This window comes from Coloeus monedula (assembly GCF_965178545.1).
Source record: "Coloeus monedula genome assembly, chromosome: 3".
Taxonomy (NCBI): Eukaryota; Metazoa; Chordata; class Aves; order Passeriformes; family Corvidae; genus Coloeus; species Coloeus monedula.
The window spans coordinates 37,761,707-37,789,353 of NC_138783.1; the positions used below are offsets into that span (position 1 = coordinate 37,761,707).

At 39.3% G+C, this 27,647-nt stretch overlaps 1 protein-coding gene across 4 annotated transcripts in view; it reads left to right on the plus strand.

Annotated features, from left to right (window-relative positions):
* Positions 1-27,647, plus strand: part of FAT3 (FAT atypical cadherin 3) — a gene marked incomplete at both ends in the record, with an annotated part of 308,065 nt that overhangs the window by 197,125 nt on the left and 83,293 nt on the right. For 2 of the 4 annotated variants that reach the window (XM_082279046.1, XM_082279048.1), the window contains 5 exons: positions 6,084-6,398; positions 8,302-8,512; positions 8,955-9,023; positions 17,696-17,835; positions 27,318-27,593. In XM_082279046.1, coding sequence (XP_082135172.1) covers positions 6,084-6,398; positions 8,302-8,512; positions 8,955-9,023; positions 17,696-17,835; positions 27,318-27,593 — 1,011 coding nt within the window. The remainder of the gene's footprint in view (positions 1-6,083; positions 6,399-8,301; positions 8,513-8,954; positions 9,024-17,695; positions 17,836-27,317; positions 27,594-27,647) is intronic. The other 2 variants (XM_082279047.1, XM_082279049.1) reach the window with 1 other exon arrangement.

Sequence of the window (27,647 nt, forward strand, 5' to 3'; positions counted from 1 at the left end):
ACTGGTCTCAGCACTCTGAGTCTGACAAAAGTTAAGATTTGAAGCCTCTAAGGCTTTCTTCAGTACACTCTTCTAATATTTAGGTTTGCAAATACTACAGGGAGCATTTAACTCCAAATGAAAAAGCCTTCCTTCCTTCCTTTCTTCCTGTCTTTTGGCAATACAGTGCTGAAATTACCTGATGTCATCGTTAATTCTCAAATGGTTCAACAGACCATTATGCATCGTTTTCTAGCTTGAGTGTGGCTGGAAGCCATTGACATTCCTAATCAAACACCTAGAGTGTTTATGTCAGTAATAATCTCTATTTAAAATGTACTCTCAACTATTTATTTCTCATACCTGGCTGGAGTGGATGTATTAAATTCTTTTACATTTGAAAACAAGATTTCTCAGATTAGCACATCATAAAGCAAATAAGGAAAGCTGGATCATATTGATATGATTGGAACTCTTTTGGACAAGAAGTGTAATTGATCTTTTGGGACAGCACCACATCCTATTAGAATATGTGAAATAAACACTACCCATTTCTTTCCCACAGTTGCTAGATAAAGGATTAGAAAGAGAAGGTGTCTGGTTTGCTACAGCTAACTCAGTATTTGTTTTGAACTAAAGAAAAACCCCATTGTACATTTATTTTTCTCTTGTATTCTATATATCTTTGAGCTACACTGCCTTCACTTTGTAGCAATAATCTGACATGTAGTTCACTAACAGCACGCATTTCAGAAAAATATTTCCTTGTAAGAATTTAGCCACGAATTTAGTCTCTCTCTGAAGTAGGCAGAGATAGTAATTCACTGCATTTGACTTTAAGGTTCTATTCATCCCTCGATGAGTTCTCCTTTATAATCTTTCACTTCTCCTACTTGGGCTGAATTCCAGAGACTTACAATAGGTATTGCAGCTCTTTTACACATTGGCAGAAGAAACAAACCCATTAGTCACTAACAGCAGGGGTATGCCTCAACTCTCCCACTCCCTTTGATCATTTTTCTGTCTTCAGTAACTCAAGCAGATTCTCTTTTCTGAGGTTTTCTGAAGCAAAATTAGCATTTCTTGTTGGGGGATGGGAGAGACTTTACCTGAAAACCTTGTTATGCATGCTCCTTTGATGAGGCACAAGCATCTCAGCTCACTTATTTTTGCATTAAGCAGTTATCACACTAAAAAAATAAGAAATTATGACATCTTCAGCTTTTTGCTATGCTAATGACAGTAATGTGGCAGCTTCTCATAACTTAAAAATTGGGTAGGCTGAGTACTTCCTCCTGCCAAAGAATGTTATGGAAGAAGATACTTGTTCTTCTCAAATCTTGATGATTCACCTTAAACACCTGCTAATTGTCTTGTACTTGTTGAAGTAACATCCCTGTTAGCTACTCCCTCCAGCTGAGTTAATAATTACCTTGGAAGTCATGAGCTTTTGTTAATGAGACTCTTAATTCAGGAGGGTGGTCCTCACAGTTGTATTTGCATTCAGAAAGGTATCACAGTCCGACTCATAGGAGGAGTGACTGTCTCACGGCAAAGTTCCATTTGTCACCATCGCTGAGGTCTGCTAGGCTGGATGCTGTGTTTCACGCAATACCTTCACAGTAGATGTCTCCTCCATGCCTTCTCCTTGGTCACAAAAAGAAGAAATTCTCACATCTAACATTCCAACTGTTCTACGTTAATAGTCAGTGTCAATCTTCATTTTCACTGAGAAGGTCCACTGCTATGGGAATCTCTTTGTAGTTGTTCTGTGGACTTGAACATAAACATGAATATCTCTCAGTCCTGTAGGAAAGGGAGTGTTAATGTCTGTAGACCAAACCTAATGAAGCAGATCCTGCAGAAGAAGTGGAAACTTATTTTACTTGAAGAGGAAGTTCTGTTATTACACTGAATTCATCATACTTTGCAGAAGGAGATATTGTGTAGTGCATTTTTCTCAAAAAATACATAACTGATAGAAGTATAGGGAATTTGGTCCATCCAGCTGAAGGAAACATTGTAAGGGAGGTGTGACTGTTGTTAACTTCAGCAAAGAAATTCCCAGGTAACCAATACCTATATGTGTATTGACAGACATATTTGGGTAAACTCATAAGCATTAAAGCCAATGGGTAAATACAGGTTCCTGACAGAAAATGTTTATTTTATGGAGAAAATTGTAGTAGAACTGTCTGTAGGTTGTGGGAAAACAGCAGCGATGCTTAGGATTTCACTGTGAAAATATAATAGTTCGTATTATTTTTGTTGTCTGTTGCATTCAGGCCCTATTAAATATGTAATCACATTCCTTTTAAGACTTTCCACCCTTGCTGAATAGGCCAGTCCTTTGTCTGATTAGTCAGAGTCCAAATTCAGCTGCTTTCATGGCTGTATCCCTGCTTTGGGAGGTTGTATCCTCTGTTTAGGCTGTCCTGACACAGCATGAGCAGCACTATCTAACCAGTGGAGTAGAGCGGACAGTAGCTGGCCTGGTCCACCTCAGCTGCACATGGTCAAGCAGCAGCTTGTCTGCAGCAGTTGGATCCGGACACCAGACTCATCACACAGACAGGAGAAGGTGTTCACCATTTAGGAAAGCACATGCTGGCCAAGCAGCCATTCCTCATCTCTACTGGGAAAGCCGTGATTTTGTCCTTACCCTTTTCCCACATTGATTACTGTGAGAGTCACCTCTTGTTGGGTTTTTAATGGCACATCCTGACAAGCATGTATTGAGACAGTCTGTCTCAGACTGACAGATAAATGACAGATGTCATTCATCTGTATTACCTTTCTTCTCTGTTTCTTTTGCCTACCATGCTATATGCAGGTTTCTAAACAAAAGAACCTCACTGGTCCTAAATTACAGCTTCTCTCCTACAAGCTCTCCTGTACCTTGCACATCTGCCTTTTGCATTTCCAGAGATAGCAGCTGTAAATTAGCTTTGTCCTATGAATATCCTAACCTCCCTCCCCTCCTTGGTTACTTTTTACTGTAATTTCCAGCTGTTCAAGGATTTTGCTAAGAGCTGTGGTACTGTTTGAATTGAAATTGCCTTGGTTAGAGGGGCCCCTAAGTGCTGGTGTGATACTGTGTCCTGGTGCAAATGGGATTTGCAGAGTGATGTGCTGAATGACCTCTCCAGTTCTCTCCGTTTTTGTCTGGGAACAGTTCTGTATTGGCAGCAATTTGTTGGTTTGTTTTAATGTGTTGTCATAGTGGGGTTTTTTTTCTGTAGGGGCAGAGGAAATTTTTGCAGCTCTTTTGCCTTGTTTATGGCTGGAACCTGAATAGCCAGGCTGGGGTCAGGATGATAGAGCACAGACGAGGGGTCAGCCAGGGTGCAGATTTACAGTTAGGGAAATAATCACATCACTGGTGTGAGGGAGGCTTAATTAGTTTACATGCCTGCAAAGAGAGAACTTCAGCTCCTGTGTCTGGCACTCAGTGCTTTTTGAGTGGAGCTGCATCCTGTAATTTTGCAAAGTTCTGAGTGTCACCCAGAGGAAAAGGCTTAGCTGGTACCTAGCATCTTCCTCTCCGGGGATGTAAAGTTTTAGCCCAAGTAGAATTTACTAACTTCTGGCATTCTTTGTTAATTTTTATTAATTAGCTGTCATTTTCTGTTATAGCTGTTACTCTTTTCTGTTAGCTGGCAGCAAATATTTTCAGTGCAGCTTTTCTGTTATTGAATAGATTTCCCCCAGGTTTGGGCTTACAAAAACAAGTAAATGGATTCAAATATTTACTGCCACAAGTCCATGTTAGTCAGGATTTCAGCAGCAACCTCACAAACTGTGAGACTGTACTGGTAAGACAGGAGGATGCTTCACTTCTTGAGCAGTTCTTTGACTTAGTAGGGTTTTTCATCATAATTGCTTGACTGTTTATACTGCTGCAGTTTTCATAGATTTTATTGTCATTGGTTGTAAACTATCTCAAGCACACACCTTTTTTGTAGATTGCTGCTAGTGGGTTGAAGAAAATGTCTTTTAAAAAAACCAAACAAGTTGTATTTGTTCAGAGAAGAAGAGTTTCCAGAATCTTGATAATATTTTTTAATGCAAGAACATTACCCCCTAAGAAAGCATTTTGTTGATATTTTTTGAGTTTGGATTAGTGTTTCTCTTGATTGTTTCTATGCAATACAGCCTGTACTGCTTGTCATCATTGATTATTTTATCTCTGGAGAAACCCAAAAAAGGTTTTCCTTTGTTAACCTGTGGTCTGGCCAAGTGCTTGGCCAGTTGCAATGGAGTAGAACGGAAATAGAGGGGAACATAAGTGAAGTGGAGAGGCTGAGGTCCCTGGTGATGTGGCTCTCACCAAGTGGAAAGGCAGGTTCACAGACTTGTGTACAGCCTTTCAGCATTAAAAATGCTGTTTTGGAAAGTGTTGGTAGTGGGAACTGGACGGCTGAGCACACTGGTAATGTTGTGGGTCCTCTTCCCACACCCCTGTGCTTGTGACTGGCAGATGTCACATTGGTGGCTGTAGTGGGTTCAGTTTGTGTCACCACAGGACAGTGGCTTTGCACAACGGGTCTGATCCCCATCCAGCACTCTGCGAAACAGTTGTCCCCATCACAGGAGTGGTGATCCCAACAACTGCTGATTGCCAAAGCTACCCAGCACTTAGGAGACTCTACTCCAGTCTTGAGAGAAAGAGGCCTGAGACTGGTACATGTTATTGGGAGGACAGGCTCTGCTCTCCAAATGAGTCCTCGGCTGTTCTGGGGAATTTGCATTGCCACTATATGTTGCCATACCACTCACTTTTCTGTAAATGAGCTGTTTCAGTCTCTGAGGCTGTCAGTCTGCTTCCTTCCACTGCATCAGTTTTTAAACATATGGTTAAATACAGGAAAGGGATAATGTCTTTTACCTTTCTCATGGAAAGTATGTTTTTTCTGCTGATGCCAGTGTTAAACTGGTGTTACCCTAAGTTTAGACTTCTTTACACAAGGATGGCACAATGCCAAGGGGTATTATTCCCAGAAAATTTTGCTTTGCCTAAGGATTGGACATCAGGACTATAGGGTTTGCAAGGGAGCACAGAAACTTTTAAGGAAAATAAAAACCTCAAGAAATTACCAGCAAACCAATCAATGTGCAGTGATCAGTATGAGCAGGGAAGGGTATGTAATATCTTGGCTCACTATCATCAGAAATTGCTACTGTGGGATTTGGCATGTTACCATATGTAGCTGAAAATGAAATTTGAACTTCTTTCATGCAAACAGAAATAACTTTCTGCCTTATTTCTTTCTCATTAAAAATGTGATCGAAATATTGAGGGAGAAGTTTGAAACATATTGATTTCATTTTGAAAGCCTATTATTAAATCTCTTGAGGGCTTGTTGATCTTGAATCATTTCATTTTCATAGTGTTTCAGATTGAAAATTATTAGTAATTCTGTTTAAGTTGCAGCTAAATTACTAATTAACTTTCATCTCAAAGATTTTATTTCTTATGTGTTTCTGGCAGCACAGTGCACTCTACACAATGCAGCAGAAATTTTTTGTTACCTGCCTCTCTGTGCTCCTTACAATCTTATAAAGCAGGTTTGGAATTAATGAGCTGTCACATCTTGGGTAATGAATGAAAAGAACTGACAGAAATCCTTTTGTTGTTTAAGAAATTCCAAATAATTAATGGGAGAAAAATGACAGAGGTTCTTTCAGGGTTTAGGAAGAAATGCATCTTTCAAATTCTTTCCGCAATAGAAGAAACTTTAAAATATGTATGCAAAAAATGCAGGGATCCTGATTAATGGGTTAATTCCAGTTCTCTCATCTGAGATAAACTTGCAGAATCTGAGATTAAAGGGTTTTATGTTTTGAGAAATAGCCTCCTAGCCTGCAGCTTCCTTATTCCATGTTCAGCTCAGAAGTAAAAAATCTTCTGGATTCCTGGGTTTGCCGTTGTGGACAAATTGATTTAAGCACTAAGCATGTCTGTAGTGATCATGTGTCATGTACATACATGTTAGCAGGTTAGCTTCGGGGAGGGCAAGGTGTTTGCTTTTGTTTTATGTTTTTCTCCAATTCATGAAGTCCCACTGTAGCTGTTGACAATAACTTGTACTGCTGTTTTTCAGGTAACCGTCTCAGATGGGGGCACATCTCCCAAGCAATCCTCCGTTTGGGTGGTGATCCAGGTTCTGGATGAGAATGATAACAAACCACAGTTTCCAGAGAAAGTCTATCAGATCAAGCTGCCGGAGAGGGACCGTAAGAAAAGAGGGGAGCCAATCTACAGAGCTTTTGCTTTTGACAAAGATGAAGGCCCTAATGCAGAAATCTCATACAGCATTGTGGATGGGAACGATGATGGGAAGTTTTTCATTGATCCCAAAACAGGGATGGTTTCTTCCAGAAAGCAGTTCACAGCGGGGAGTTATGACATCTTAACAGTAAGCACTCTTTCACTGACATACAAACCCATGATTTGACTGACTTTTTTTTTTTAAGAAACAGGCCCTCCTGTATAAAGAGGGATATATGACTGTGTTTACTGTATGCCCTTTATGTAAGACCTAAATTACGAAGTCTAGTGTTCATATAGAACTACTGCCAAAAAATTGATTCTGAGAGGTCATTCATGCTTTTGCAGGTCATGATGTATTCTCTGAGTGTTAAGTCAGCCTGCAAATTGTTAGCATAAGCCATTCCCTTGAATATGCAGAAATGAAGACCAAGCATTTGTCTGCTCCCAGAGTTGTATCTGGATGGCGTGGGCACATACAGCTACAAATGGGTATTTACTTCTTGTGTGGACACAAGTGTTTGCCCTTACAGAGGGCACCTACTGTCCCAGTTAGGTGGCTGCACCTAACAGAGGAGGAGTATTGTGTACTCTGTGTTGTGGGAGCAATTTCAGTTAAAAGAAATCTCAGTCAAAACTCTTTTTTCAGAACTCTAACCATAGAGTGAAAGTCAAAGAAAGGGAGACTAAAATATGGTTAGGCAGATATAAAGCCGTATAAGACTGGAATGTGTTCTCTTCATCTACAGAAATAAGCCGAGTTGTAGTTAAGGAGTTGAAATAAAAATGACAGAGGTCCATGGTCTGACATCTGGAAGTGATATCTCTTACAGAAGCAGGTTACCTTCATAATGCTGGAAAACTAATAAATAACAAAATGTTGAGAAATACCTAGGAATCAGAGTAGAGCAGCCTTCTAGTGAGTGAGTACTTTTCCCTCCAGAGACCTCAAAGTCATGTCTGAGATCTGAGCCTTCTTACAATGCACCAACTGAAGATTTTCTACCTAGAAACTGCTCATCACACCCTCAGCATCTTTTCACAAAGGGCCTGCCTGCCTGGAATGGAGCAAGGTGATGAGTGTTAGCATCAAACCCACTTAACACATTTCCAGAGGAAGAAATAGGGCATGATATTTCAGAAAAAAAATTATTTCCCGTTTTTAAAAGGTAATATAACGGCATATTTACACCAGTGGTCCTGTATAGCCAGAAACTTTACCTTTTTTAAAAACAAGAAAAGCTCTTCGGTTAACATTGATGTTATCCACCAAAGCACCCATTTTGTAACCTGCATTCAGCCTTTTCTTAAGCCCACTGTTTGTTGCTGCTCATCTTGTCTTTGCTATGTTAAATCCATAAAGCTTGCCACACAAATATCAAGTCTATCCATCTTTCTGGAGGACTTTATAATAAAAAGAATTAGCACCAAGCAAAGCAACTCTTAATGAACATGACAGGAGAAAAAAAAGAAAATATGGCAAAATTTTAAATTTGATTTATTATGGAGAATGAGGGAAATTACCTGAAATTTATTTAATTCAATTAAAGATCCAGAGGAAGGCAATATAAAGAATACTTATCTGCAACACACATGCCACCTGAAAGCAGTCAAACATGCCCTGGGTGAGCATGTTTTGCAAATACATGGTCTCACACAGGGCCCTTACAAAACTTCCAGCTTTGCTGCAAGAGGGAGCTGGGTGCAAGATGAAATCAGAGAGGGAAGCTGGTTCTGGAGAGGAGGATCTGTGTGGGGAGTGTTTGAATTGCGTCTGCAGGAGGCCTCCCACCAGTATTTCTTAAACAAAACATTTCAGTTTAAAATCAGCTTTTTCAGGGAAAAGTCAAAGCACTGTGCAAAAAAAAAAAAAAAAAAAAAAAGAAGTGAGAACTGAGAAATATGTGCTTATCTTCCTCTTTTTTCATGGGATTTTACATACACTATTCCAAAGGGCATTTTCCAAGCAGTCATCACACTGCAATAGAATTAGGTCTGAACTGCCAAGCTGGGATGCTCAGCCTGAGCCCTCTTTCCTTTGTGCCTGCCAGATAAAAGCAGTGGACAATGGTCGGCCCCAAAAATCTTCAACTGCACGTCTCCACATTGAGTGGATAAAAAAGCCTGCGCCCTCACCCATGCCCCTGACGTTCGATGAACCCTTTTACAACTTCACCGTCATGGAGAGTGACAAAGTGACCGAGATGGTCGGGGTGGTCTCTGTGCAGCCCTCGAACATCCCTCTCTGGTTCGATATCGTGGGTAAGTTGGGAGCCAGTGGTGCAAGGAGGATGCCTCAGAAGCAAAGCATATGGACGTGTGGTTTTGACAGCAAGAAAACTAACCGTGAACTGTCTCCCCACCTGCCCTCCCAATTAAAGCCATTTTCCTAATGATGAAATGAAAATGCTGTTTTAATATAGTGATAACAATAATAGTAGTAATAATATTCCTGCTTTTGTTATGACTCCTTAGCTAAGCTTAAAAAAGAGCGCTGTATGGCTGAATTGGTTTTTTTTCATACTATGTTATTTACTGCAATCTTAATGTTGTCTGTCATTTAAATTCTATTGTCATACTTTGCTAATCTCATTTCTAAATGTATTTATGGTACTTAGACTTGCTGTCCCTCATTTCTCTCTTTCTTCACCTTTTTTTCTGCATTCTGTTCTTTTTTTTCTGCTTCCGACTGCCCTGCTTCAAGGTGGCAAGCATGCTCGAGAGATGTTCTATATTCTACAGACAGCTTGTGGGCAGAACTGTTCAACAGAAGGTACCCTTAGTGCAAACACATTTGCTAAAATACAACTATCCAGGCTGCCTTTTATTTTTGCAAGTTTTTTGAGACAATTTATATTACATCTTTCATAAGTGCCTGTGACAGGATGCGATGCGACACATGGATGTGCTGCATTTCTTTCTGTGACAGCTTTTACCGTATTTGTGTCCAATTATTATCATTTTATTCACGGATTTTCCACAGTTTATCACAAATAATTAATTCAAACTTTTCACAGTCCAGTGCCATCCATTTAACTGTGAAACAGAATGGGATGCCTCAACATATGGGTTACAAATGGAGCCACCAAAAGTTTGTCTTGAATGCAAGCTGAAACAGAGAAATGTGTTTTGATGTGAGATTTCAACCACAAAATTGCCTTACATAAAATTTCTTATAAAAATCGGGAGGGAAAAGTATCCTTAGTAAAAAGGAGGAGAAGCCGTAGAAGTCTTGAAATCACAGGGAAATGCCTTTAGCTGCCAAAACAACAGGGAGCAAAGGGTCTTGCTTGGTTGCAGTAAAGAAATGGGAGTCAATGTTCCTAAGCATTTCTTTCCCACTTCTGCTGCTGATTCAGTTAATGTCATTTAAAATAACTCATTTAACATCTCAAAAGTGAGAATTTCCCCTGCAAAATTATTGTGCTTCTTAATATTTGCAGATGCTTGTACGTAATGTTTGCATACCTTTGGATGTAAAACAGTGCATCTGGACAAAGTGGAGTATTTTTAAATGAAGGGTTCTAAAGCAAATGCTATATGAAAGATTAGAGAAACAAAAAGCCTTTGCCATGGACTTAGCAAAAAGTGTTCATCAGCAGTCTTTATTTACAGGGATTGAGCCTGGCTCTCATTTCAGCCTAGTTATTTGCAAATGGGTTTAGCCGACGGGAAGGACAGGGACCACAGGAGAAAGGGTCTGTCAGAGTTGTTTTCATCCACCTTTTATTGCCAATTTGTGCAGATAAAAGACAGAAGCAGCAACATTTCCTCTTTGTGGCACGGTTTCTGATGTGCCAATCATATTAAAATTAAACCCAAAGCTACTATCATGTTCTAGGGTTCCTGCTAGTCCCTGGGGGAGGACAGCATATGTTTCCTACAGTTTTCCTGCCATTTCCTCAGTTGCTTCAGCATGCTACGTGCAGTTTATTAGCTAATGTTTACATTTTCATTCCCGTTCTCACTGACCCTTTCCTCCCAGGACAAATCCATCTTTTTTGATGTTATTGACAGGTTTTTTTCCTATTTGAACCTTTTGCTGGACTTCTTTTGGTCCTTTCCATGGCAACTTGACCAACTCTCATTAAAATTCTGCCCTCAGAGAAGCCCCTGCTCTTCTGCTACGTTCTTTTTCCTTATTAGAGTCACTTTCAATCAATCAACACCTTATAATGATATTTGATTTTTGCCCACCAGACAGAGATGATAGGGAGAACATTAGGAAATTTTAGCCTTTGTCATTTAATGTGGCCTTTATGACTAAACTAGTTCAAATGGTTTAGAAGATTTAAACAATTCTAATGATTTCCCTCTCGGCTGTAGCTTCTGACGTTGCAAGATACTGCATCACTGCAGAGGGTCACTGAGACAGAGCTTTCCTAGATTTAATGAGAAATCAGTGACCCTGACCGTCCAGTTTGGTTCTGTTACCATATGAATGTTTTCATTAAATATTGCTGCTGTTACAAATAATAGCACTCCCAACAGCACCCATTTCTGCAACAGGAATAGCCAGCAATTCTGGGCATGCAGAAGAGCCTGTTGTTCCAGACACTTGGCATGCAAGGAGCAAAGCAAAACCCATCCTGAGAGTTTTACAGACAGAACACTGTGTATTTAGATCACTGTTGCTGCCTTTAGACAGTGTCAAACCCCACTTCTTCTCACTGTTCCTAAATATCATCAACACTGAGGTCTGGTGTGGAAAAGCCCAATGAAAGACACAGGGGGTATTTGTAGAAGTTAACTGTCGTATAGAGAAAGCTGTATGGGACTGCTGATGCAAGGGATGGTTTCTGTGCTGCTGTAAAACCAGACCTGATCCTGTTCCATCTGGTATTTTGTGATTCTGTACCTCTGTGCATAGTTCACAGTAATGTCAACAAAACCCCTGAAGGCTTATGTAGAGGCATGGTTTAATATAGAGTTTGCAGCTTGACCTTTATCTTTATGACCTTTTCAAACTAAATGGGCACTGGAATTCCGGAGGATCTCTTTTTCAATGCATAACATGCACTTTCTCCCAGCTAAAAAAAAAGAGAGGGAGAGCAGATAAAGTTTGGCTATAAAGTATTCTGTCTGCCTAACTTTGCACCTAAATTATACATACTTCAAGTAGCTGTTTAAGTTCTTGAGTTGATCAGCTCCAAGCGAGGAAGATGCCTCACAGGCAGGAAGGTGATCTTCCACTGGTGGACTAGGGAGGAACAGGATCCTCGGATGATTGTTTGTTTCTTTGAAACAGTTGAGATGTCATACCTGGTTTCTGTTTTCAGACTGCATTCAATGCCATTCCCAATTCATGCAGATCCCACAATGTGAAACACATAAACGTAAGTTGTATCAGTGATATTAAATTTATTCAGTCATTAATGAGAAACTAATTTTCAATGGGAACTCCAAGATAAGTCAGAGACCTTTATTTGTACCAGGTAAATTGAGTCCTTTCTGTTTTTTCCTTTGTAACTGGTGGGAATGGTGGGATGACTACTTTAACACTGGAGCTAAGCTGCATGGTGCTAGTTTCTGCTTAAGTAGCATGTTGCACAACATCTCTCTGGTTTTCCAAACAGTCCTCCCTCTATCTTTCCTTCCTCCCCCAGCCTGTGCCTTTATAAGAGCAGCCAAGCTTTGAAAGCATATCAGAACTTTTTACCAAGAGCGCTTAAATGGCTTTTTTATTATCTATCAATTTTAGTTAATTATACATTTAATTCATAGTGCTGCAAGTTTTCATTAATGTCAAAAACATGTAGCTCCCTAGCCTTCTTTGAATAATCTTCTCTGAGAACTATCTAAAATACCTTCCTGATTTCTTTTTTGCTTCTTATGCCCTTGCTTTCAGCTTTTTAGCAGCAAACTCAAGGCTTTGACTGTCTTTACAGTAGTTTTATCTAAAATTCGGAGTCTGAATTACTTTCTTCTTAGCATGATATAGTACATAAAAGAATACATATTTTCATATTTGCATGTTATTTTACTAATATTTATTATGATTAACAAAATCTGTAATTGAATTTTTATTTCTTGAGACAGTCATTAAGTTATTTAATCTTCTTTGAAAACAAAATAAATGAAAATTTTGGCTTTGCTTCTTTTTTCTGAAAATCCTAGAGGTACTTTAGCCTCCCCTCTGAGTTTCAGGGTGAATTAGTTTCCTGCATTTTGCTCTGATTTTCTTCTCTGAGCAATGTGAGAATTGTAGCAATAGGCCCAATTTATCATCATTGTTCATTGTTGTCAGCTTTCTTTGGGACAAGACAACTAAGAATCTTCTCTGCATTGAGAAAATGTGGTTTAGAGGACTGTTCTCTAACTCAGATAATCTCCTGTTTTTCTTTCTTCCATTTGTCCGTCATGGCATGGACAAATGAGACTCTGTGTGAGGATGTCCATATATGCTGGCTCTGTTAAGTTTGAGCATGGAACACTGTGTGCTGTTTGCTATCTACCAGTGAGGGAAGACTCCTGCCAGTGTTTGAACTGGGGATGTGTCCTCCAGAATTGTGTGATCCATCTTTCCATCTAAGACTGAACAAGTCTGGTTCTCTACAGTCATCAGATACTTCTGAGATGGGATTCAGTCCCAGCCTTTTTGATCATCCCACTGGAAAATGTGGGAAAAGATTTTCATCTGGGACTCATTTGCCTACAAAACCTCCAGATTTGCTGACATGTTTTCTTCTCAGAGGAAAAAATGCTTTTTCCCAGCAGCATGATCCCATCTTAAACTGTGTATCAGCAACTGATAGGAACATAGGGAGGCTCAGCATCTTACCAAAAAGGAACCACATCTAGGAAAAGCTCTACCAAAAAAATTAACTGCTTGCATCAAATTGCAATATAAGAAGAATATGCTTGAAAATTAAAAACCCCAACACTGAAATTAGAAGGGGACAGAGATGCAGAGCCCACATCCTGTGGGAGTGCAAGATCTGGATTGTGCCTTGCCTTAGGCAAATTCTTCTGCTGACCCCCAGAAATCCTTCTTGATAGTTCAAGTTGTCCTTGGCCTGTCCATTGCACCTCTCTTGTTAGCCTCGCAAGGTTCAGTGGTTTAGGGTTTTTTAGGTATCTTTTTTGTAAGAAGGAAAATTAATTCTTTCCAAAGCATACGGGACTTTTGTCAGAAGGAAAATGGTTCATGGTGACTATGAAGCCAAGAAATAAGCTAAGAACGAAGGTAACGCTCTGGATTCAGCCAGAGAATGTAACCAACTCGATTCCAAGAACACAATTTAGAGTCCTTTGGCCCAGGTGTGTCTCAGTTCAGTTTCCTGAGATCTCCTTCTTAACTGTGCTATACCATCTGTTAAACTGAAAATCAGGGCTGTTCTAGAAAGTTGTAGTGAGAGCCAGCTAATAAGATCTTTTGTACCAGGGGCTGTTTCTAGAGCTGTCCTGATAACAGCTGGAATTGGAAAATCCTATATAAACTAAAAACACACTTTTAGATGACATAAAAAATTACTAGTTCTAAAAATTTAATGCTTCCAGGGCTTATGCAAAAGCATTAAGATCAACCTCAAGAAAGTAAGGGTGGAAATCATCTCACTTAACTTCAGGAGTCCAAAGTGTAGATACAAGTATCTTTGCTAGGTCACTTTGGGAATCTTAACAATAAATTAGAGAGAAAAAGTACTTTCTGGATGAGTTTTTATCATTCCAACCTGGTAAGTCTTCTCATCCAAAGATGGCATTTAAAGTAGATGTGGACTTTTCATGAAATCCTACTCAGAGTGCTTCAGTCTAATCAGATTATTTAAGGAAGTCTTTCATCTGTATTGAAGACGTATCAGCTTTACATTTTAGCCTGAAATGATACCGTAGACAACAGCCAATCCACGTCTCTCTGGGGCTATTCAGTATTAAAATGCTTTCTCAGGACAACCTGTCTAGCCAAATTGTCAGTTCAATCATCTTGCTTTCTTTGTCACTGATTTTCCCAAAGTGCCTGAGGAATTCACAATGTATTATCTTAATTTGGGATATTTCTTTCCTAATGCAATTGCAAGCACATTAGCAAAGACAGCTTCTACATATCTTGTATCTGAAAGCAGGGTTTAGTAGACAATGAAAAGGAAAGCATGTGCCAAATGATGGAAAGTGGAATAAGTAATGAAAATGCACATTAATAAAACTGAGCAGCTGAACAAAATGCCATCATCTTAGCCGAAGATTGTGATCAAAGAAACTGTTAAATGGACAATAGTAAAATTGTTAAAACTGACTCTGTGGGATCTTGCGGCACTGCAGACAAGCTCACTTCAAAAGGGTTGGTACAGACACAGCATCAGGCTTTCAAAAACAGCCTCCAGTATCCCAGAAGCCGACACTTTCTCAGCTGTTACCTCCTAGGCCCTCAGCCCTCCAACCTCTACAGGGGCACCTTAGGAAGGAAATGGTTTCATGTGGAGTTCCTAGCTGCAAGAGTAATGAAAAGATTCATTTGTTTTTACACAAGAATGGTACCTCTCTCTTTGTGCAACTCCAGCACCCATCTTTCAGAGATGATTGTGGTGGATGCTTCTCTGGGTGCTTCATAGTAGACCTTGCATAGACTTAACACATCTGTAAGACTCTTAATGTTTAACTTTTGTAGCATTTATATGTAATTCATTAATTCTTCAGTGTTTAGTGCAGCTTCAAAAGCATTTATCATACGACGACCTGTTTTGAGTGTATATGAAGGCTGAGGAGCAATTTGCAGACTGCCTCTAGTACTGCAGATGAGAGGCAGGATCCAATATCTCAGGCAGTATTCCCAGAAGTTCATCCATCTGCATGGTGGTTCTTCTGACCATGGTCTGTTAAAATGTAGAAGACTGAATCATGAATAATTCAGGGCTTCACTCCAAAATAGATTATAATAACAAATCTCACAGCAGGATGTTCTCTGATCCATTTCTGCCTCAGTGTTTGATGCAATTTCTCCCTTGTTTAATAGAAAACGATTCAATGTAGAAGGAACTGTATTTCCTGGTTACTTACAGGTGAAGGCTGGGGTAGCTGGCACCAAGATTAATTTGTTTGTCACTAGACCAACTTGGAAGATGTGAATAATGTGTAAAAAATTCACATGATGGATTCAGTTCTTATTTTAGGGGAAGAGTATATACTTCACTTAATGGAAATGTCTTGAAGAAGTTGGTCTATTTGCAGTAGACTATGTGGTGCCCTGAAAACCCAGCTCTGAGCCAGCAGAAGGTCATTTAAAACATTTGTTGCCGATCCTTCCATGTTACTTCTTGGAAGTTTTAAAGGCAGGTTTTTTTGGAAGTGTGTGCCAGTTGATAGCATATAATTTTTGATTGTTCATTAAGATGGTTATTAAGCATCTCAAAGTATAGACTTTCACTTTGTTTTCATGGTTATCAGTATGAAACATTCTCTTTGTAAAGTGCCTACTGTCCCAAGGCTAGTTTCATTTCAGCTGAGATTTCCTTGCATGAATCTCAAGCTCTTTTCTTCAAAGAAGGTTTTCATGGTGCAATTTTTCTCAAGTAATTCAATTTAAAACATTAATTTTTCTTCCATACTAACTTTTTTTTTAAAGAAAAAAAAGAGCATCGAAGATATAATCCATGTTCAAATACCTTGCTGTTGCTTAAATATCAAGGACAGCTTGCAGAATGAGGGTAAGAAATAAGCAATGTTTCTATTCACCATAAATGACAACAGATCCAGTGGCAGTGCTTTCCTGGAAAACCACAACTTCATCTATTAGGCTTAGACCTATATATATGTACATACCTCTATTCAACTTGTGGAAGTCTGATGGCACATCTGAAATTACTGGATTTGGATCATTTCAGTGGGCAGAAGATCACCAATTCTGCCTTTCCTCTGCAGCAGTCAACTGCATTCTTATTCTTCTTCCCATTTTCTTCTACTCATCCCTGAATGTCTTTCAAGGCAAAAATGGACAGAGCAGTGCTTCTTCCATCTTACCCTTTCTTTGCCATAGCCTGTGCAAGAGGTAGAAGTGAGGGTTCCTTCACATTAAGGAATTCAGGGGCTGTGATTTTGCTGTGTTTCCCCCTAATCTTCAACTTCTTCAAATGCCAAAACCTTCTTCTCTCACTAAATGCATGACTGCTTCTGAGAATAATGTCAGTTCCTGGTCAGCAAACCATGCAGATGGGAGAGCACGGAGGACTCTCCCCTTCTCTACTCAGTCCCCAGCCCTAAAATTTTGAGAGCCATTTTGTGAAACTAGCAGCCATTCACATGTATCTCTCTTTATATATATTGCACCTGAGCTAAGTCAGTGGGATGGATATTTTTCTACCTGTGGACCTTATCTCAAGAGCTTTGAGCAGCTGTTACACGAGTCTCATAACCGGTGGGGTTTGAAGGGCTTTTCCTCTCTGTAGAACCGGGTTGTCAGAGAATGTAGCTAGTGGCACTGAGTTGCTGTGTGATGAATATACCTTAAGAGTTTGTTTGTCAGCAGTGTTGTGTCCCACCTCTCCCTGTCCCTAGCCTCCAAAAATTTTGGACTCAGCTAATACTAAATTACACTTTATAAACGAGTGAGTAAGAAAACAGCTTATCAGCAGGGAGTGTGTGCTTTGCTTTTGAAAATAATGAGTGGTTCAAGTTTATAAACTGTAGCTGTGGCTGACAAATCTTATAACCCTTCAATCTCAAATTATATTTGAGATTATATTATTTATAGCTTTCTTTTACTTTTTAATAGATTTTTTTCTTTTTCTTTTCTTTCTTCCTCTCAATACTCAGCAGGGTTTTCCCACTGCTGCATCATTCAGTGAGTGACAGGGAAAGGGTATGTTAATGTTAGAACAGTGCTTTGTGAGGGTTTTTTTTTATTGAAGGGAATTTAGGATGTGTATCCTGTCAGATCTATTTGAATAATTCCTAAAAGACTAGCAGGATTTGACCTTTGCTGCCAGTAATTATCATTGTCCTTGGTATTAACATAACAAATCTCTATTTGCATTTTTAAAATTTATTATAATTGTAGTTTTTAAAAATGCAGATGATGGTATTTGCACCCAGAAGCATCAGTGAGAATTTCCTGAAAATAAAATTTATAGAATAAAACCTTCTTGAAATTACTTTTATACAAAAAGATAATTATTCTTGTTCATTATTCAAACCACAAGGGCACACATCTTAGGGGCTTATAGCCATTTGATTCTTTTTATAGATTCAGCTATGTTTTACTTAAATCTACTGCTAGATTTTTATTCTTTCTTTTTGGCAATGCATTTTAATGATATCTGCTTTTCAATATACAAACTGTGCTTTGAAATATAAATGAGTTATGAACAAAGAAGTCTCACTAGACGTACTGTGTATGCTAAGGCAGGCCGTTAAGATGGATGACACGAAACAGATATGCCCACTTATAGGAATATTTGCAATGGAAGTTCTCCAGAGATGGCTAATTTGATTGTGTTTTTGTGCAACAATTAGGAGGGAATTACGATAGTTCTTTCGACGCGGACAAGGGAGCGGGCACTATTGTCATTGCAAAGCCCCTGGATGCAGAGCAGAGGTCAATGTATAATATGACTGTGGAGGTCACCGATGGAACAAACATTGCCTCAACTCAGGTAGAATACCACATTCCTTTCTTGGCAAGTTATCCATTTGTTACTGGAATGTATATGCTATAAAAATTAATAATTTTTCCATTCAAGTGAAACCTCATCCTTTGAGACCACCAATAACTAATGGAGGGGATATTTTTCAGAGCCTTTCCATCTGGCTGTAAAGAATCGGCTGTTGAATGTTTCAAAGCGTGATTTCTCCTTTTATTCTCTTCCTGCTCACATGAAAGTAATTTGCCTTCCTCCAGCTGAGGGAGTCCCTATCACAGGCAGCAAAGCCTAGATTTTGACAATTGTGTCGCCCCATAATGGTCCAAAATACAATAGTGCTTCCATGGTGTTGGGGAATATTGCTATTGATTGTGTTAAATGGAGTTTATACCTCTCATCCTCCAAAGACCCAAATGTGGGACACAGGATCAATTGTTCAGAAAATAAATTGTTCAGAGGCAAAACTTAAAATTCAAAGAATCCCTCTTTTAGTGTCACTGCCTACGAGTACATTGTCTTCTGTGAAACAGCCCCACTGAACCTTTTAAAACCAGGCTTGCTTATCAGGCTCGGTGCCTTTCATCTATTAAAAGTTGGGTCAGACAAATGTGAAGGGCTGGGGTAAAGCTGGCTCTGACACATCCTTGCAGGAGAGACCCTGACGCAGAGCCTGGGTATCTGTTCAGTGGGAACCAGTCTGGAACTGGGTCATGGCACAGGGACGGGCACTCTGAGGTCCAGGTGGCACCAGGAAGACTTCAAACAGTGAAATGCTTCGATATGAGGTGGAGTTGTGGGCTGTGGATTACTCAGGGCCTGAAATTCTACATCTGAGTTACTCCCAAGGGGAAATGAAAAAAACATAGGTTTGTGGTGTTACTTGCTTCTTTATAATGCAGAAGGAAGACCTGAACATTTTTTATGTTTACATATATGCCTGCACACACAGATGCTTCTGTTGTACCTTGCCTTTTTGCTCAAATGCTTTGGATGTAAATCTGTATTCACTGAGCCACAACACCAGCTTTCCTAAGAAATTGTTAAATCATTGAGTGCTTTCTCAATCTGAATTTCTGTTTACAACCAGCCCTAAAATATCTGATAATTTCTGCCAATAATCCACCTTGGTAAGAAAACATCAGTTGATAGTAAGTCAGGTGATAGGAAATGCACTGTTTTTCTCTGTTAGTTTCAGAATTAATTGCATCTCTGCTAAAAACATCCCTGACTTTAAGCTTGATTATATCTGGCCCATGTTCCCTTTTACGCCTTTCTCTGCTCAATTAAGGAACTCTTTAAAAACCACTATTTTCTCCCCAGGAAGGCACTCACAATACTCAAATCACCTCCCAGTCTTCCGGTAGACAAGCAAAGGAGAATGACTGACCTCTTTATGTTCCCTTTCCATAAGGCATTTTCTTCAACTCTTGAGTAGTCTTTTTGTTATGCTGTGTTTTTAAATCTTGACTGCATTCTTAGTCCACATTTCAGATGGTGTTGAATGCCTAATGTTTATTTATTTTTTGTTTCTTGCAAACATTTCAGCCAAAAAAATATTAAAAAGCTTAGGGAATTTCAACCATGCTGGATAAAAGTAATTTCTCTTCTTATGGACGTTGCGTTCATTGTTTCTGCTGCTTTTGATTTAATAAATTGACCCACGTAACAGTCCTCAAAACCTATTTGGATGAAACGCCTACATTTTTAATTAAAACATATGGTAAAAACATATTTCAGTAAAGCTGTTGCATTCTAAAAGAGGCCTGAGCATTCTTTTTAACAGTGATGTGACCCATTTGGGAATGTAAGATAGTTTCAGATTGCAGTAGTACAGCAGGAATGATCACTGGTGGGTTCAGACCCTTCCTTCCCCCACCTTCTTCTCTCTGTGTGAATACTGTTTAATTATTTAATTGTGGCCAGGGTATCCGAGCATGTGTTTATTTTGGTCTTCACAATAGAGATTTCAAAAGTGATTATTATCTCAAAACTGCCAGAATTATGGCCTGCCTATTTATTGCTCCATTTTGCAAAACTTTCCTACTGTATTTTTGGGTGTACTTTGGAGCCTTTGGTTACCTTCTTCATCTTAATTGCCTTTTAGAAAAATAATAAATAAATAAAAAGTAAAACTGATAGCTTTAATTAAAAAATGTCATGGAATAGGTCATCTACTGATGGCTCTCAGTGGCCTTATTCTGAGCTTTGGTAAAGCAACATTTTAAGAATTTTGTTCCGTGTACACAGTACCACTTACATTTTCAACTGTAGCTGCAGGAAGATACAGTCGAAGATGAAGCAAATAGAAAGCAATTTTGAATGATGGTTTATTATGAAGCAGCTGATGATCACCATGTGCAATGGAGCACTCTTGCTTTTTATTCCACCCCAGCTGTTTTCCTTTATCTCTTCCTGACCTTTTGTCTGTTACACAGTTGGAGGTGGTAAAATACAGCATAAAAATGCCAAAGATTTTTGTTTGGGTAACATGATCCCTGTCATGGACTTGGTGAAGTTTCTTCAGCAATGTTCCTGCATGCCTTAAACTCCGATGAACTGTTCACTTCCTTCATGCCTTCCTGTGCACATGGTTCATTACTGTACTATGAGAGGAAGGAAAGCATTTTGATTTAAAAGTTGCATCTGTTGTAATAATGGTTTCACTGTTATGAAAAGAGGCAAAAAGAACATACGGAGTATTAACAAAAAATAAGTTACAAACTTTCTGTGTAACCAAAAGCCTACTTGTTTTGGGCATGATCAAGGTTTCCAAAAGAAATACAGTCTCCAAAGTGAACACCAAAGTGCCAGGACTTGTTGAGCCACTGCCACTCACCATGCTGCCCATCCACCTAAGCCTGAACCATCCAGGCAGCAGTTGGGATGAGAAGGGATGGAGAAGGCAAAATACGAAGAAATGTTGACTTGTTTGATTTATATATTTGAAGTGTGGGTATAAAACTTCAGTTATGGTAATTAACTTCTAGTATGGCTAAGTCTCCTGACTTAGCCAGGGAGAGCTTTTGCTTTTTCCCTTTCTTTTATCCATCATTGCTTGAGGCCACACAGTCATTTATTAAAGGCTGAAGGCATACGTTTGCTCTAAATTCCCACGAAACACAATTCCTGCAGCTGCCAGGCGAGCTGTTTGCCTTGCAGAGGGATGAGGGCTTCTGTATCCCGTGTGCTGGGGAGAGAGCCAGGACAGCAGCTCTGTGCAGTGACTCTGCTCCTTGCCACAGCAATCACCTCCCTTTGGGCTGCAAAGGGGTCTTGTGCCCTTGCTTGAGCAGAGAGGTCTCTCCCAACAAGGAATCATTGTAATGGCATCTAAATGCCTACTCCTGCCACAATTTTGACTAACTGAGTGTGCAACATTAGGAATTCTCCTGGTCATGAGTCAGGTTTATCCCAAACCCCTTTTTTTTACTGAACAACTCAGATCTTTTACATACAAGCACAGCAGAGGAATAGAATAGCATTTATTTATTTATTTGTAGTGCATACTCTAGAGTTTTGCTAAAATACCCACAGGAGCAGAGTACAGGGGGGAATCATTGAACTACCATGTAAGTTATTATAACATTTCACTGTTATTGAGAATGTTGTCCTAGCAGATAATTACGTTTTTCTAAGAACAACCTCTGGAATGATGTTACTATGTGAAAAATATGGTTTTACTCCTTGCTTATTTTCCTACCTTCTCCTTCTTTCTCATCATCCTAACTTCTGTAGAAAAGATGTGCTAGAGCACGAAGGCTGTTGCTTCCAATCTAGGAGACGAAAAGAGCCTCCGTTTCACTTGTTGCAAAACCACCTATTTCTCTGCAGAGTGGGCACTCGGAGGGTAACATGCAATTCCCTGTGAAAAGCTTTTGCAGTTCAATACATGTTCACTTACAATACCTTCTGCTGGAGCCAACTGGACTGGAAGAGCAGGCAGAAAAAGTTACTGCTCCATGCCCCTTTCTGTCTCTCCCTGCAGAAGGTTTTGGACTTGCATTTGTTCTTGTGCTGAGGATTGACTTTAAACTCTGAGTTTCTGTCTCACCTTTCAGAGATGACCTTTTATTTACAACATTTTCTTAAGAGGAGGTGATCAGCCACCCTGTGTGCAGGTGGTTCTCTTTAAATGAATGGTGAAAAGCTCTTCTTAGAGGACCATGGCCAAAATGTAGAGCAGACATTAGAGCCCTCCAGAAGTAGTTCTGTCTGGGCTGTGGATTCTTCTAGGGCAGAAAAAGAGACATGGGGATTCAATTCAGTTTTTCACTTTTGCTCTGTTGAACATTTCCTCCAAACTATAATGTGTCCAATCCTTAATTTTTTTTTTTCTATCACATTCAGCAATCTCAGCACTGCATTGAAGCAAAGATTTTTCCTTCAATTTTAACATAACACAAAGAATGCAGTAAAGTATAAATGACTGGCCACTGAGGCTGGTAGGGAAACTGAATTTTTGTGTTAAGGTTGGGGTTTGGAGGAAAGAAAAACTTGTCAGGGAGTAGAAAATAAAGCTATGTGGTAACACTATTGAAAGCAGTATTAAATCAAAATAGGTTTCAAAACCTGTACAGAATTGTAACCTGAGTTTAAATAATTCAGGCACTTAATAGGTTGTACTACAACACTGTGCCCAGACCAAGCAATTAGCCAAGCAGATTCTTCCAGCTTCAAATGTCTGTAAAGCAGCTGCTGGCATTTACCCAGTTTTCACTCAAATACGTCTGTGTCTAAACCAAAGGTATTTGTTATGGGCAACATTAAAAACAGCTTTGGAGAGACTTCCTGCATTAGGTTTTGTCCTGCTTTGATTTGATTGTATTTCTCTAGGCCTTTCACTTACCATTTTGAGTACAAAGTCTTTGCTAATGCTCTGAGTGTTACTTTGCCTAATTTGTAATCTTGGAGGCCCATGATTCCTTTATTTGAAACTTGCTTTAACTGTGGGAAATAGGAAGTGAGCAGGGAAAAGCAAGTCTTTTATAGCGAAGCGCTTGTTCAGACTATAAATTAGACTCCACACAATGGACACAGAAGGAGGCAAGCCTGCCTTTCTGAAGCCCACAATGCTCTGGAAAAGATACGGGCTTTCAAGAAGAACCAGGCAGAGACTGGTTTGCTGCATGTTTGCTTTATGAGCGTGGAAAAAAGACTTGCAACTAATGTTTGTCAATGAAGAGTAGTTCGGTCAGTAATCTTGAACAGTCCTCAGCGAAGAGGAATCCCTGCTTAGCAGCCAACAAATAGTAAACATTTCCATTCGTCACTTCTTGGAGATGTGTTGGGAAACTTTTAAAGCCTGGCTTTGATTCCACACAATGGGTATTGTCACAGCTTAACACCCCAGGCACCTATGCAGTAATAAAGGATATTTATGCCACACAGCTCATTCTTGTCATATCTTCCATTTGGAAATAAATATGGAGAAAATATTAAATTACACAGACACTGGGAGTCTTTGAGTCACTTCAGTAGTATAACACTTGATTTGAGGTGAAAGATGTGCTACCAGCTGGCTAAAGCATAATACTTCAGGGACTCTTCTGCTGACCCTTTTGAAGTCAGTAGGAAATTTGCCAGTAGAACCAATACTTTATGCCTAAAGTTGGCAGCCATTACATGAATTTGAGAAACTTTCCTCATATTAACAATCTGGCAGCACTCAGTTTACTCAACTTCACGTATGTTTGTAGGATCAGGTTTTCTATGAACCTGGTGTTCATGTCAGTGTCACATTTTCCTTTATTGAAGAAAAGGGTCCCTCTTTTCAAGTAACATCTTACTAGAAGTTATCCTGCTTGAGCAGGAAATCTGCATAAGAAGGATGGCATTTTAAAGTGACCTAATAAAAGGGATGTGGCTCAAAAATAACCTTAAAACACCTTCCCCAGCTTTACCACTGCACTTCACCCATGGTTTTGGTAACCTTGCTGCAAGGCATTGTTTTCTTGGGCAAAATATGGGGACAACAGTCACTTGCTCTATAAAAATGTAAGAACTGAGGGACTAGTACCTATTTAAAATGGGACTTAAACTCTATTTTCTTTTACCTGGTTTTGTTTCAAGTACCTCCCAAGATAGTTCAATTTTTAAGAAGATTAAAGAGTTCCGTGTATAGGTTTAACAGAGCTCTGTATAATCAGTATTCCCATATATAACCTAACTTTCTTTTGTTGCAAGGAAAATACACCCCCCTCTATTAAAGGAGAGAAATGTTAAAATTACATATGACTCTCGGGAATTTTGAGGGACAGCTGACAAAAATTAGAAATGCTCTTAACTGCTTAAATAGAAGAAATTGTGAATTAATAATGACTTCTTTATTCATTAGCATCTCTAACCCACCGTCTTCCATCTCCAGATGGAAGTGGCTGTTGAAGTGCAAAGTATGTAATAAATAATGTGTATTTCAATGTGGATCACTTGACAAATCATTAAAATACTGTCATCTCTAGGGAGGAAGATGCCTGCCACTTAAATAGGCACTTAATCAGTTTTACAGTAGATGTAAAGTGAAAGAGAGAAAATGAAAAAAAAGGAAAAATAAGGTTTTTTGTGGCAATGATCAAAGCAATTTTAAGTGCATAGCTCCCTGTAAGTTTGATGATCGCAGTGCATGAGGTCCTCAATTTTTTTATCTTTTCCCCTCTCCATGCCTTGCACTCCCCAAGCACGATCATGTCCATAAGTGTGTCATGGCAATACCTTACACCTTTTTCAGTGGGAAGAAACTCTGCTCTGTGAATCTGTGCTGTAATTTCCACAGTCTCATGGGTTACCCTTGGTCTCTGATGCTGATCCAGTCCCACCCTGTGTAGTTTGTGCAGTCTAGTGAAGGCAAAAATCATGAAGCTGTGGTTTGGACAGTCATAGTGCAAGCTTTGGGATGGATAAACCTTTATGCCCTCCTCTGCTTTCTCAGTTTGCCAGTGATCCCAAAATGCATTAGATGTTATAGGAAGTGAATCCCTGCTCTGGGGTGATTATATACCATGCAAACAACATAGCATGTCACTTCTGTAGCAGTACTTTTAAGAAACATTAGTGTGCTTCTGTAGATTTATTTTTTTGTCTTCCAGAACAGTTTCAGCTTCCACACCCAATTTTAAAAATAAATTCACAGATACAGGCCTGTCCCTCACATGGAAGCATACTTGTTCAAGGTAGGCTGTGCTCTACTAGCATCAGCAGAGTAAAATCCTCTTGGTGTTTTCAATCCATTTGAAAAGTTTTTACTTCTCTGTTGGGCTGTCTAAAATGATACATGAGAAAGTTTTTGGCCATGAAGTAAAAGAAAAATAAATTATCTGTGTTAACAGTGCAGCAGTAAAATAATCCAGTCATGTTACAGTGGTACCTGTCAAGGATCGAGTATCAAAACTGCTCAAGAAAGATATCTATAAGTATTAGACACTGATTATCCCCAACTCCTATTGCTTCTTTGTCTCTTCCTTACACTAAAAAATGTGGTTCAGCACTGGCTGTGCATCCCATTAGATTAGAGGTCAAGTCTTTAATCTTCTCCTCAGGCTTTCTTTCATATGTTACAACTAGTTTCTTCAGATATTTGTAAGATGTAGGTTTGGGTTTCTTTTTGTCCTCAGTCAGATCAGAAACATGCCTTGATAAATTATAGCAACAATAAAAGTATAAAAAGCTAAGTAACTCTTCATCATTATTATAGGCCCAGCAATGTGTATTTCCCCCAGTTTTATTGCTATCTGTCCAAGCTGAAGCATAACTTAATATAGGCTTCGCCCTGCTTCGCTCTGGCGTGCCATAATCTGGTGAAAATGAAATTGTATGGAATGCAAGTCTTATGCCATTTAACTTACAGAGCATTTTATTTCAGCTGTCTTTTAAACAGTTCCCAGGCTAGTTCATTACAACTGCTTCTTACAACTGCTCATGTTCCTCCTGGTAATGTATTCTGCAAACCCTTCCACATATCATGGAAATCTAAAGTTTCATTTCTCTCTGAGGCCAACATCTGTTTGTGCAATATTGCAGTAAAAGTATAGCTGCATTTTTCTTCTGTTAAGAAAGTATGGGTGAACAGGGCTTGATCAAGCAAAATAATAAAATACTTGCTTTAAAAAGAGCTAAGTACTTTTCAAAGCAACAAAGAAAATATCATGAGTGATGGGTCCAGTCTCCTAGTCTGACCAAAGAGTCCTTTTCATGCCTTTCCTGAGTCACTAATTGGACTATTTCTTATTTAAAAGCCTTTGAATAAAAAGCTTGTTCTGTTTCACTTACTGTAAAATTAGATGTGTGCTTTCACAGGCATATTCTGCAAAAGATACTTTTTGTTTCTAGTGCTGAAAAAGAGTCAACTCTTCACATTTCAGCTTTCAGTGTTACACAGTTTGTCAGGGCTTTTGCTGCCACACTGTCCACGGCAGTCTATGGCATGCAAAGTCTAGAAAGCACATTTTCCTCAGGGAGTGACTTCTCCAATGGCAAAACCCACAAAATGTCATCAGAGTGACACATGCATAATGTAATTTGTGAAAGGCAAAGCTTGGAATATAGTGATTCTTATTAGTTATCAGAGTCAGCTTGCGATACATTGAAATGGGTGTAATAGGCAGCAAGAGCAGCACACTGGCCTGTTTTTCCCCTCTCCAAGTTTCCTTAAGGATCAATACTGAGGTTTTAAAGACAGATGTGAAGCACACATTCATTTGAATACAGCATTCTTTCACATTTTTAGCATCCTACCATTCATAAACTGCAACAGAAAGGAGGCAAGTAGGTGTTGGAGGGGAAGTGAATTAGCTGGCAATAAAGACAGCCATCACTGGCAAAGGAAAAGCAAGGGTGTAACAAAAAAAATAATCCTTCTCTTTCACCAGTACCCTTAGATCACCTGTCCTTGGTGGTACGTATTGATCTGTGTGGGGTAGGCTTGCATGGTACTGAGGTTGTGTCTCCTGTGCCCACCTCAAGTGGTGTAAGAGCAGTCTGAGGTGTCAGAACAACTTGACGTCTCCAATGCTGTCCCAATTTGACATTGCCACTAAGCCCCAATGCAATATACTGGGCAGAAGACACCGGGTTCAGCTGAATCTTGATTGTATAAAAGCAGATTTAAGGATTCTTTTATAGTCTTATTAATAGTGAAGGGGAAAGCAAATTACATAATAGCTCTAGAAGTCTCTTGTAACCAAAGCAGTTACAAGGAAGGACAAAACCTTTCCTTTTGACCACTGTAGAAATATTTTCCAGTCTATACATACTGAAAATATGAACTTCTTTATCAGGTTCTGATTAGGCCTTACAGTTAGGAACATTTTACTTCCAAAGTCAAATCCTTTCTATTTCTTTTGATCTGAAAAGTAAGCATTTAATATTAAATAATGTTTCTCAGTCCCACCATGCAGCAGCATAACATCTTCAGCCATCCAAAGTAAATTGCATTTCTCAAGGTGCTTATTCAGTAGTCTGACTAGACTTCAATAACTTCGATTTTTTTTTATTAACTGTAGGTTCTTATCAAAGTGTTGGATAACAATGATAATGGCCCAGAATTCTCTCAGCCAAGTTACGATGTCACCATTTCAGAGGACATCCTCCCTGATACTGAAATTCTGCAAATTGAAGCTATAGACAGAGATGAAAAGCATAAGCTGAGCTACACTATTCACAGCAGCATCGATACAGTCAGCATGAGAAAATTCAGAATTGATCCCAACACCGGGGTTCTCTATACGGCTGAGAGATTAGACCATGAAGCTCAAGATAAGCACATCCTTAATGTCATGGTAAGAATGCACTATTCCTTTGGGTCAGGACACAGTCATGGCTGCTTCAGGTAC